This window comes from Nyctereutes procyonoides, unplaced genomic scaffold, assembly GCF_905146905.1.
Source record: "Nyctereutes procyonoides isolate TBG_1078 unplaced genomic scaffold, NYPRO_anot_genome, whole genome shotgun sequence".
In the NCBI taxonomy this organism is placed as follows: Eukaryota; Metazoa; Chordata; class Mammalia; order Carnivora; family Canidae; genus Nyctereutes; species Nyctereutes procyonoides.
The window spans coordinates 4,106,808-4,119,529 of NW_026575020.1; the positions used below are offsets into that span (position 1 = coordinate 4,106,808).

The 12,722-nt window shown below is 37.0% G+C and overlaps 1 protein-coding gene across 2 annotated transcripts in view; it reads left to right on the top strand.

Moving 5' to 3' along the window:
- Nucleotides 1-12,722, top strand: part of TOP2A (DNA topoisomerase II alpha) — a 29,272-nt gene that overhangs the window by 3,278 nt on the left and 13,272 nt on the right. For both annotated transcript variants that reach the window (XM_055332347.1, XM_055332357.1), the window contains exons 5-20: nucleotides 590-735; nucleotides 887-984; nucleotides 1,206-1,418; nucleotides 1,752-1,925; nucleotides 2,098-2,199; nucleotides 2,290-2,427; nucleotides 4,172-4,310; nucleotides 5,969-6,126; nucleotides 6,404-6,529; nucleotides 6,807-6,917; nucleotides 7,049-7,154; nucleotides 7,246-7,355; nucleotides 7,775-7,867; nucleotides 8,868-8,982; nucleotides 9,094-9,215; nucleotides 10,778-10,926. In XM_055332347.1, coding sequence (XP_055188322.1) covers nucleotides 590-735; nucleotides 887-984; nucleotides 1,206-1,418; nucleotides 1,752-1,925; nucleotides 2,098-2,199; nucleotides 2,290-2,427; nucleotides 4,172-4,310; nucleotides 5,969-6,126; nucleotides 6,404-6,529; nucleotides 6,807-6,917; nucleotides 7,049-7,154; nucleotides 7,246-7,355; nucleotides 7,775-7,867; nucleotides 8,868-8,982; nucleotides 9,094-9,215; nucleotides 10,778-10,926 — 2,100 coding nt within the window. The remainder of the gene's footprint in view (nucleotides 1-589; nucleotides 736-886; nucleotides 985-1,205; nucleotides 1,419-1,751; nucleotides 1,926-2,097; nucleotides 2,200-2,289; nucleotides 2,428-4,171; nucleotides 4,311-5,968; nucleotides 6,127-6,403; nucleotides 6,530-6,806; nucleotides 6,918-7,048; nucleotides 7,155-7,245; nucleotides 7,356-7,774; nucleotides 7,868-8,867; nucleotides 8,983-9,093; nucleotides 9,216-10,777; nucleotides 10,927-12,722) is intronic.

Sequence of the window (12,722 nt, forward strand, 5' to 3'; positions counted from 1 at the left end):
ATTTTTTTTTCCTCTTGGCTCCTATTTCAGGAGTGTCAGGAACTAAACATGGTGGGAAAAGTACTTCATGCTGAATTTCAGAATATATGTATGAAAAAGAGTCATAGAGGGGGCAGCCCGGGTGCCTCAGCAGTTTAGCACTGCCTTCGGCCCAGGGCGTGATCCTAGAGATGCAGGATCAAGTCCCACGTCAGGCTCCGTGCATGGAGCCTGCTTCTTAGAACTCTGCCTTTGTCTCTGTCTCTCTCTTTCTCTCTCTGTATCTCTCATGAATAAATAAAGTCTTAAAAAAAAGTCATAGAAATTGAGACTTGAGAATTTCTATATTTTAAGAATAACATTTAAGTATAAAAAATATTAAGCACTAGTTTACCATGTATTTTATTTTATTTTATTTATTTATTTATTCATGAGAGACAGAGACGCAGGCAGAGGGAGAAGCAGGCTCCATTCAGGGAGCCCGACATGGGACTCTATCCTGTGTCTCCAGGATCCGGCCCCGGGCTAAAGGTGGCACTAAACCACTGAGCACCGGGGGCTGCCCTTAACCATGTATTTTACAATAAAAGTTTCATTCTTCCTTTCTTAGGGAAAACAATTTAATTAGTATATGGAATAATGGGAAAGGTATTCCTGTTGTTGAACACAAAGTTGAGAAGATGTATGTCCCAGCACTCATCTTTGGACAGCTCCTAACTTCTAGTAACTATGATGATGATGAAAAGAAAGTAACAGGTAGAGTATGGAGGAAAATAACATACTTGTTGCTGAAAAAGCACACTTTTAAGTGACTGTGGCATAAATTCCAATATTTTAATAATAATAAATCTCTATAATTGATTTGCATTGCCAGTGATAACAAAGTCTTTTACATTTATTTGCTCAGGTGGTCGAAATGGCTATGGGGCCAAATTGTGTAACATATTCAGTACCAAGTTTACTGTGGAAACAGCCAGTAGAGAATACAAGAAAATGTTCAAACAGGCAAGTAAATAAGTATCCTGTGTCTCAATTATAAATTGTACTTTAGCAATTTATAACAGCATTAATGGCTGGTTTAATTTAATGTAATTTATAAGCTATTAAATCATGGAAAATTATTCATGAACATATATTAAGTTATTTTTTAGGACTTCTAAATTTGTTTTTCTAGTTTGTTGTGAAAAGACTTGAATTTTTTATCTTCCTATTTTTTACTTTCACAGACGTGGATGGATAACATGGGAAGGGCTGGTGAGATGGAACTCAGGCCATTTAATGGGGAAGATTATACATGTATTACCTTCCAGCCTGACTTGTCCAAGTTTAAAATGCAAAGCCTAGATAAAGACATTGTTGCACTGATGGTTAGAAGAGCATACGATATTGCTGGATCCACTAAAGATGTCAAAGTCTTTCTCAATGGAAATAAACTACCGGTAAGCATTTTCTGGGGTGTTGTTAAGAGCAGTGAGGGACTTTATATAAAGATCATCGTTAGAGGCAAAATTGATTTTTTTTTCCTCCCATTACCACTTCTAAGATACGTTCCTGAAAAGATAACAGTATGCTACATTTTTTTACTTAGCTCTTTCAAACTCACTAAAAGAACTGTTTTTCTCAGTCTCCTAAACAAATCCTATTATACCCCTTAATGACAATTCTCTTATGCCCATCATTGAACATCATTAGTTTTGAAAAATCTTCATGGTCTATCATTGGATACTTTTTATAACTTTTTTCTAATACCATAACTTTCAATTCCTGTACAGGTAAAAGGATTCCGTAGCTACGTAGATATGTATCTGAAGGATAAGGTAGATGAAACTGGCAATCCATTGAAAATTATCCATGAACAAGTAAACCCCAGGTGGGAAATATGTTTAACAATGAGTGAAAAAGGCTTTCAGCAAATTAGCTTCGTCAACAGCATTGCTACCTCCAAGGTAATTTTATTTTTGTATTAATCATGATTTATCTTTACATTTTTAATGAATAAAATGAACTCGGATATTTGGCTGCCTTGGCATAAAGCTAAGTTAGATTTTTAAAAATAATTGGTCATTATCATAATTTTGAGGATGGTGAGCTTTACAGTTTGGTTTATTTCCCCATTAGGGTGGCAGACATGTTGATTATATAGCTGATCAGATTGTGAGTAAACTTGTTGATGTTGTGAAGAAGAAGAACAAGGGTGGTGTTGCAGTAAAAGCACATCAGGTATGATATTTTAGCAGTTTTTCTAAAGTAAGAGAAAGGCTATAAATAAAGCATAAGTTTATAGCGATGTAATATCAACTTTTCCTGCAGGTGAAAAATCACATGTGGATTTTTGTGAATGCCTTGATTGAAAACCCAACCTTTGACTCTCAGACAAAAGAAAACATGACTTTACAAGTCAAGAGCTTTGGATCGACATGCCAATTAAGTGAAAAATTCATCAAAGCTGTGAGTATCTACAGGGAAATAAGAAATAGAAGCACCTTGCTTTATTTCCATTGCCCTTCTCTGCTCTGCAAAAGCCAAGATTCCTCCCATATGTCTTCTGCCTCTGAAAAAGGGTAAAAAATTGCTTTCACCTCACTGGTCTTATTACAGCCTTAATTATCATCTATATGCCTATATATTTCCCATTACATTATCGCTGTTCAATTTATTCTTTAGATTTTTATTTATTCATTCATTCATGAGAGAGAGAGAGAGGCAGAGACACAGGCAGAGGGAGAAGCAAGCCCCATGCAGAGCCTGATGTGGGATTCGATCCCGGGTCTCCAGGATCAGGCCCTGGGCTGAAGGCAGCGCTAAACCGCTGAGCCACCGGGGCTGCCCCACTGTTCAATTTAGATCACTTTTGAACTCAGCCCATTTAACTGCGTACCAAACATTGAATGCCTAAAGTTGACTCTCAGTCAACACATCCAAAACTGTGTTTTGGTTCTTTCCGTACTCACTGGACCTCTATATGAGGAACTTCCCCACCCCCAAAAAACGAAACTATTTCCTATCTTAATAAAAGTCCCTAACCAACCACTAGGTTGCATAAACAAAGCTGAGAGCCTTCTCTTTACCCCCCTGCCTCCTCTGTAATCCAATCAGTAAGACTCATCTTTTGGATACTTCAGTAGCCTCTCACTTATCATCTCTTTTCTGTATTACTGTAATGATTCTTAATGTTCGTAACAGTTCAGTCCTTCTTTTTCAATGCTCTTGAGTAATCTTTTTGTCTTAAAGGACACGTTTTTGTCTTCATTCTCTTGAAGTCTTTTGGTAACTTCCACCCTTAGAAAAAGTCTAGGGGCACCTTCCTGACTTAGTGGAGTATGTGACTCTTGATCTCGGGTTAGAAGTTTGAGCCCCACATTGGATATAGAGATTACTTAAAATGTTTAAAAAAAGAAATGGGTGGCCCCTGGGTGGCTCAGTAGATTAAGTGCCTGACTTGTGATTTTGGCTTAGGTCCTAATCTCATGAGTTGTGAGATGGAGCTGCACATTGAACTCCGTGCTCAGGTGGGGAGTCTGCTTAGGATTCTCTATCCCTCTGCTACTCCTCCCACTTGCATGTACTCATTCTCTCTATCTTTCTCAAATAAATAAATCTTTAAAAATTAAAATAAGAAATCTTTTTAAGACCAAATTCTTTAATGTGGCCTATAAGACTGCCATCTCCAACCTCATCTCAGTATCACTTTTTCCTGTGTTATCTAAGTTTCAGTCATACTGTCTTCAAATTACTCAGTAGCATTAGTACTCTTGCCCCCCTCCTCAGAGCTTTTCCACATGGTAATCCTTCTGCCTGAAATGCTTCCTGGATGTAGCACACTTTTATCCATAATGCTCATCACACTTGTAATTTCTCATTTTATTTCCATTTTACTGTTGTATCTTAAAGTCCATGAAGACAAGGACCTGACCAATTTGTTTTAATCACTAAATCTCCAACATGGACTCAGTGCTTAGCACAACATAAATATGTAGTCAGTAAGTATTTATTGAACGAATGAACCAAAGGAACCAGTTCCCTCAGTTATGATAACCTAAGACAGGAAGACATAGCCTCTGTCTGAATTTTTTTTTTTTTTTTTTTTGCCTCTTTGCAAACTTTGGATTCTTTTTATTTTTATAGGAACACATTTGTATTCTAGATTTCTAACCAAACTCTTCTTCCCAAATGTGAATCTTCTCATTTTCAGGCAACTGGCTGTGGTATTGTGGAAAGCATTCTAAACTGGGTAAAGTTTAAGGCCCAAATCCAATTAAACAAGAAGTGTTCAGCTGTAAAGCATAACAGAATCAAGGGAATTCCCAAACTTGATGATGCCAATGACGCAGGTACACATTTAATAATGCTTCCAAACATTAAATCATCTGGTTTGATTATTTGTTTTATTCATTAAGAGCATACCATCAATACTTTCCCCTCAACATGTAATATTCAACAGAGTATTTTTCCATGGGTAAAAATCCGCCAATTCCATGTTATTGAATGTTGAGATCATTTCTAATTTTTGACTGTTACATTAATGTTGAGATGACTATTAAGAGTATAAAATAAGAATTTGTAGTGATCTGGGGTGCCTGGGTAGCTTAGTCAGTTAGGCGTCTAACTCACAATCTTGGCTTAGGTCTTGATCTTGAGTCATGAGTTCAGGCCCTGCGTTGGACTCTGCACTGAATGTGGAGCCTGCTTAAAAATATATATATAAAAAAATAAATAAAAAAAATAAAAAATATATATATATATATAGTGATCTATTATCTAATGTAGGGTAGGCAAAAGTTTTCCTGAAACCTCTTAGGTCCTGTCCGGATCTGGAAAAAAAATTTTTTTAAATTAATTAATTAATTTATTTATTTATTTATTTATTCATTCATTCATTCATTCAGAGAGGCAGAGAAATAGGCAGAGGGAGAAGCAGGCTCCCTGCAGGGAGCCTGATGTGGGATTTGATCCCAGGAGCCACCACTGAGCCACCAAGGAGTCCCACTGGGTCTAAAAATTAAACTGACAAAGACAGGTTAACTGATGAAAAACATACAAATATATTTAAATAAATTTTACTTGACACAGGAGCTTTCATAGGGAAATGCCGCCCCAAAGAGAGGGTTAAACCTGAGTGTTTTTGTTAGATTTGAGGAAAAGTAGAAAGATATGATAAGAGCAGAGTATGAACTAAGTATAGTAAACGGGGGGAAGCTCAGTGAGGCCCACTCATTCAGATTCTTTTCAGTGTCTCTCTGGGAGATAAGAACATTCCCTTCCTCTGTGGTATATGGAGGGCACCTCTTACATTAGGGTCTCATGATCTGCTTCAGGGTAGAAGGTTGGGGGATGAGATCAGACTGAACTTGCTTTTAGCATTTTCTCAAGCTCTTTCAGCTTAAAATATTTAGTATGCCAAGTGCCCTATTTTGGGGAGTTCTAAACCCCATCACTAACATATTTTTAACATAACATGATCAAATGAATGTCCAGCAATAGTGTAACTATCACGAGAAATTAGCATAAGAGAAGCACCTGGCTGGCTCTGTTGTTGGAGTATGTGACTCTTGGTCTCAGGGTTGTGACTTCAGGCTCCATGTTGGGTAGGTAAGGAGATTGCTTAAAATCATTTAGAGGTGCCTGGGTGGCTCAGTCAGTTAAGTATCTGCCTTCAGCTCAGGTTATGATCCCAGGGTCCTGAGATTGAGCCCTGCATCAGGCTCCCTTTGCTTGCTACTCCACATGTTTGTGCATACTTTCTCACTCTTTCCCTCTTTCTCTCTGTCAAATAGATAAATAAAATCTTTTTAAAAAATAAAATATTTTTCAGAAAATTCAGAAAAAAATCGTCTGAGAAACTAGGATTTTTTTTTTACTATGAACATTAGTTCTAATATATATCTAATTACTAGTGTTTTATCACAAAACTGTTAATAGCATGTCTGAGTTAGTATATTTGAGGTTTGAACTAAATGTTCCAATATTAATTTGTGTATTTTTATTTTAGGGGGTCGAAACTCCAATGAGTGTACACTTATCCTGACTGAGGGAGACTCGGCTAAAACTTTGGCTGTTTCAGGCCTTGGTGTGGTTGGGAGAGACAAATATGGAGTTTTCCCACTTAGAGGAAAAATACTCAATGTTCGAGAAGCTTCTCATAAACAGGTAGAACCATCTTTAGAATCTAAATCTAGTTGTATAATGCAGGACTTCATGCTTCTATTTCATTCCCTCACTGGGCATTTTGAGACCTATTTTAGATAGTTTATTGTTATTATTTTTAAGACATTGAGTATATTGTAGCATATCTTAACAGATCTTTCTGACTAAAGTATAGGCTAATAATTGAAAATAGTGGAGCTTAAGAAAATCCAAACAACATATACCGTCCTATTTATTTTCAGATTTATAAGCAAAACATTACCTTTTATATCCATTTTAGATCATGGAAAATGCTGAAATTAATAATATCATCAAGATCGTGGGTCTTCAGTACAAGAAAAACTATGAAGATGAAGATTCATTGAAGACTCTTCGTTATGGGAAGATAATGATTATGACAGATCAGGTCAGATTTGCTTTCAAATGTATTAGATTATTACACTAAATTAAACATGTCTTAACTGTTGCATTGCTTTCCTGCTATGGAAGGAAATTATTTAACCTGGAGCTTTATTCATCACAGGTATGTTATACATACAGGTTAAGTGATTGGATTTGAATAGCCTTTTTCTTTTTTTTTAATCCCCATAGAAAAATTTTAGAGAAATTACCAGTAGGTCAAGCATAATTGTTTTTAGTTTTGAAATAATTATTTTGTGTTTTTTCTTTCCAAATATTTCTAGGACCAAGATGGTTCCCATATCAAAGGCTTGCTGATTAATTTTATCCATCATAACTGGCCCTCTCTTCTACGGCATCGTTTTCTGGAGGAATTTATCACTCCGATTGTAAAGGTATGTTAACTTCTAAATTACCATAATGGATATTTTAAGGCCCTACTCAACACTTTATACACATTTACCCCATGATGTACAGTATACAGGGGACTCGAGTCAAAACCACAGCAATGTGTTCTTTACCACAGGTGTCTAAAAACAAACAAGAAATGGCATTCTATAGCCTTCCTGAATTTGAAGAATGGAAGAGTTCTACTCCAAATCATAAAAAATGGAAAGTCAAGTACTACAAAGGTTTGTAAGGAAACCCACATAGAATTTCTCATTTTGTTTTAAACCATTATACAAGATTATATGGAGTAACTTAGTATTCTTGGTTGTGTAGGTTTGGGTACCAGCACATCAAAAGAAGCTAAAGAATACTTTGCAGATATGAAAAGACATCGTATTCAGTTCAAATACTCTGGTCCTGAAGATGATGCTGCCATCAGCTTGGTCAGTTGAATTCTGTTTCATACATTCTAGTTTTGTAAATCACTACTTTTAACTAGTTAGTTGGAGCATAAATATTTATATAGTAGAATGTTTTATAGGGGTGCCTGGGTAATTCAGTTGGTTAAGTGTCTGCCTTTGGCTCGGGTCATGATCCCAGAGTCCTGGAATCAGGCACTGAGTCGGGCTCCCTGCTCCATGGAGAGCCTGCTTCTCCCTCTTCCTCTGCCTGCCACTCCACTCCCCTGCTTATGCTTTCTACCTCTGTCAAGTGAATATAAATAAAATCTTTTTAAAAAAATGTTTTATAGAATATAGAATGTTTTTAGTAAACATATCCTAGAGAAAGGGACCATATGTTTTAGGAAACTGAGTAAGACTGTTCGTACCAGTGACATGTTATTTTTATCTCTAATTTGTAGGCCTTTAGCAAGAAACAGATAGATGATCGAAAGGAATGGTTAACTCATTTCATGGAAGATAGAAGACAACGGAAGTTACTTGGCCTTCCTGAGGTAAAAACTGTATATATTCAGGCACCTGAATGACTCATTTGGTTTGGCTCTTCATTTTGGCTCAGGTTGTGATTTCAGGGTCATGAAATTGAGCCCCATATGGGGCTTTGTGCTGGGAGCCTGTTTGGGATTCTCATGGGGCTTTGTGCTGGGAGCCTGTTTGGGATTCTCACAATCTCAACAGCCCTGCACGTGCTCTCTCTCAATCTTAAAAAAAAAAAAAAAATCCTACAACACAATGACTAATAGCTTCAGTAAAAAACTTAATAATAGGCAACTATATGAATGTGCTTAGATTGCTGCATAAATGTATGGAGCCTCAAAAATTAAAAAGGCAGGGCAGCCCAGGTGGCTCAGCAGTTTAGCGCTACCTTCCGCCCAGAGTGTGATCCTGGAAACCCAGGATCGAGTCCCACATCAGGTTCCCTGCATAGAGCCTGCTTCTCCCTCTGCTTGTGTCTCTGCTTCTATCTCTCTCTGTGTCTGCCATGAATAAATAAAATCTTAAAAAAAAAAAAATTAAAAGGCAATGTAGGGATCCCTGAGTGGCTCAGCGGACTTAGCGCCTGCCTTCGGCCCGGGGCATGATCCTGGAGTCCCAGGATTAAGTCCCACATCAGGCTCCCTGCATGGAGCCTGCTTCTCCCTCTGCCTGTGTCTCTGCCTCACTCATACTCACTCTGTGTGTGTCTCTCATGAATAAATAAATAAAATCTTTAAAAAATAAAAAGGCAGTGCGGATTTTCTTAATTGTGCAACAATTAAATTTGCTTTATCTTTTTGTTTTGTTTTGTTTTGTTTTAATTTGCTTTATCTTTGAAACAGTAAAATACTTTTATATAATTCTGTATCTTTGAGGGACTTAAGAATTATCTCAGAAATGATATGATGAAAGATTTTTGTTTTATTTCTTTATATTTGTTTGTTTCAAGCATTATTAAAATCAATGATCTTTTTTTATTTTAAACAAGATCATGTAATACTTTCTTTGATCCCTCAGGACTACTTGTATGGGCAAACTACCACATATCTGACATACAATGACTTTATAAATAAGGAACTTATCCTGTTCTCAAATTCTGATAACGAGAGATCTATCCCATCTATGGTGGATGGTGAGTTCCAATTTGTTAGCCTGTTTTTGTCCTACATAGAAATCAATGTCAAAAAATAGTAAAGTTGAGGATGTTGAGGATACTAATATTTGTACTTCTTTTATTTTAAAGGCTTGAAACCAGGTCAAAGAAAGGTTTTGTTTACCTGTTTCAAACGGAATGACAAGCGAGAGGTGAAGGTTGCCCAGTTGGCTGGGTCAGTGGCTGAGATGTCCTCTTATCATCATGGTGAGGTAAACACACAATCCATAATGTTTCCAGAAAGCATTATAGCGATAATACCTGCAAAATCATTTTCCAAACACTTAGAGTACTTGATGAGATGAACACTTGTTTATCCATAATAGAGGATGCCTCCAATGTTGAATAGGACTTGATAGAAATTATTGGAAGGCAAGAGCCCTGAATTTGGTGAAATCTGTCAAACTGTAAATGTGCTTATCCTTTGACCTAACAAATCAATTTCTAAAAATAATCTTGGGCAGCCCGGTGGCTCAGCGGTTTAGCGCTGCCTTCAGCCCAGGGCGTGATCTTGGAGACCCTGTGCACTTGGCAGCCATAACGTGGGCTGAGAAAGGCCAGAGCTAGGCTTGCGGGAGTAGGGGCCAGCTCAGTCTCGCCAAACAAAACCTTAACATGAGGGACACCTGGGGGTTGAGCATCTGCCTTCGGCTCAGGACATGATGCTGGAGTCCCCGGATCGAGTCCCACGTCAGGCTCCCTGCATGGAGCCTGCTTCTCCCTCTGCCTGTTGCACTCTCTCTCTCTCTTTCTCTCTCTCTCTCTGTGTTTCTCATGAATCAATAAATAAAATCTTTTAAAAAATAATAATAATAACATTCTGGTAAGGGGACTCATAAATCTACAAGTGACTATATTCAAAGATATTTAGTGATGTTTAATATACCTTTGTGAGGCTAAAATTTAGACATTGAAAATGTCCATCAATTGGAAAATTGTTGTAGATTGTGACACTTCCATGCCTGGAATCAATTATATAACCGAAGTAAATCTGTGTGTACTAACATTGAGAATATCCACAGTCCATTGTTAGTGAGGAGAAAAAGAGCCAGAACAATACTTAAAGCAAAATACCTAGAAGGGTGTGCTCCAGGTTGTTAACTTTGGTTATCCCTGTCAATTGAAAAGGACAACTTTCTAATTTTTATATTTCTGAATTGCTTAACTTTATACAAACATATATTCCCTTTTTCTTTTGTGATTATAGTTTTTTGCATTCATTATATTTTAAAGAACTAAGTTGCCTATAGGTTTCTAGAACTTTAAACGTAATGATTATGTTGCTTGTTGCTTTCAATTAAAATATTGTTAGCATTTGGTAAATGTTCACATATTTGTCAAATGCTTACCCTGTAGCAAGGGTAGGGTAAAAAAAATCAAATATTTTCCTTACTTCAGGGTATAATCACAATTTAAATAGAAGGCCAACACACACACGCACACACAACTATAGATTAAAGTGATGCATGCTAGAATAGAAAAACAGCAAAGTGTTGTAACACAAACAAGGATATGCTTCATTCTGCTAAAGGTGAAGAGAAGACCTATGCCCCCAAGGTTGAATAGGACTTGATAGAAACTATTAGAAGGCAAGAGCCCTGACCTTGGAGCCAGAAGTCTTGGGTTTATGTACATCTGCCATGTATTTATCTGGGAAGAGTCAATAAACATCTACACCTCATAAAACCCTACAGGATTATAGTGGGGCTTAGTCATAATGGATATGTATTAAAAGCCTCCAGATCTGATTAACGAATCTCTTTTCCACCTCTAGATGTCACTAATGATGACCATTATAAATTTGGCTCAGAATTTTGTGGGTAGCAATAATCTGAACCTCTTGCAGCCCATTGGTCAGTTTGGTACTAGGCTGCACGGTGGCAAGGATTCTGCTAGTCCTCGATACATCTTCACAATGCTCAGGTGGGTATGCTTTGAATTTCTAGTGAATTGCCATTTCTAATTTTCAAATGAATTTAGTTGACCAAAAATATAAAAATTCAATTAATCAGAAAATGTAATTTTGATACACTTAGAATATTCTCTTTTTTTTTTTTTTTAACTAGCTCATTTAAGTTTAATTATGCTACTCTTTACAATAAACAAATTCAGGACGCCTGGGTGGCTTAGTGGTTGAGCACCTGCCTTTGGCTAAGGGTGTGATCCCAGCATTCTGGTATTGAGTCCCGCATTAGGCTCCTCACAGGGAATCTGCTTCTGTGTCTGCCTATGTCTCTGCCTCTACTCATGAATAAATAAATAAAATTCTTTAAAAAGAACAATAAACAATCTAAATTCTAATTCAGTTTGATAGCCATGCCTTTGAATTTCTTAGAAGTATTGTTTCCTTACCAACCTAATATTTTTACTTCCATTTCTTATATTTTCTTTTCTTTCATTGTATAGAGCAGTGGTTCTCAACCAGGGTAGATTTTGCACTACCACCCCATCTCCCAGGAGACATAATGTAATGTCTGGAGACATTTTTGATAGTCATGACTAGGGGAGCTGTGCTACATCTAGTGGGCAGCAGCCAGAGATACTGCTAAATACACTATAATGCATAGGATAGCCCCCTATAACAAGGAATTATCTGATCCAAAGTGTCAAAACTGCCTAGGTTGAGAAACCCTGCTGTAGACTTGGGATCAGAGTAAAGAAGAGCTTAATTTTTCCTAAATATCATAGTTGAAATTTTACTTCCTTTATAAGTATGGAAAGTACATTATGAATAGTTTTCCGCTGTCATCCTATTCAATCGCTCAGCAGCATTGGATAATCACTTTATCCTCCTAGAAATTCTTTATTTGGCCTCTAAGACACCAAACTGTTGGCTTTCTTCCTTATTTGTCTTCTTTCCTGGGTCTTTCTCATCTTTCCAACCTATAAGTACTGGCTTGCCCTGAAATTCCTTCATTAGCTCTCTTTCCACTAGCTACACTCACTTCCCATCCATGGATGATAATCCATCCATCTAGTCTCAATAGTTCCAACTCTGAATCTCTTACAGCTGTCTCTCAATATTTACCACTCAGATGTCTAATAAGTATCTCAAACCTAAGTCTGAAACAAAATTCTTAGTCTTCCTGTCTCAGTAAATGGGACACCATCATCCTAATCCTCAGACTAAAAACCGTGAAGTCACCTTTATTCACAATGGCATCCAATCCATCACCAAATCCTACGGGCTTTGCATTAGACAAATATTAAGGCATCCCATTTATCTAAAGTAATATAGTCTACCATTCTTCTTTCTTATGGAAGCCAACTAATTTCTTTTTTTTAAGTAGATCACTCTGGTTCAGAACCTTCTAACTGCTTCATTTAGAGTAAAATCTAAAGGACTTTACATGATCTATGTGTCCACTCCCCATATCTTTTGACTCCCATCTCATAATCTCCCTTCCAAACACAACTGGCCTCTGCCTATAATCAAACATGCCAAGCACACTCTTCAGGGCTTTTTACTTATTGATCCCTCTGCTTACAATAATCTTCAGATAAGCATATGATGGCTCATTCTCTCAATTTATTCTCTAGTATTATCCTTTCAGAAAGTGTTACCATTCCTCGGCACCTTCAATCACTCAATCACTTTTACCTACTTTTTCTTTCTTCTTAGCATTTACCCTACCACCTGACAAAATGTATGTCCATTGCCTTTCTCCCTATAGTAGAATGTGATCTCTTTAGATACTTTATATTTGTGGTGTCTGGCA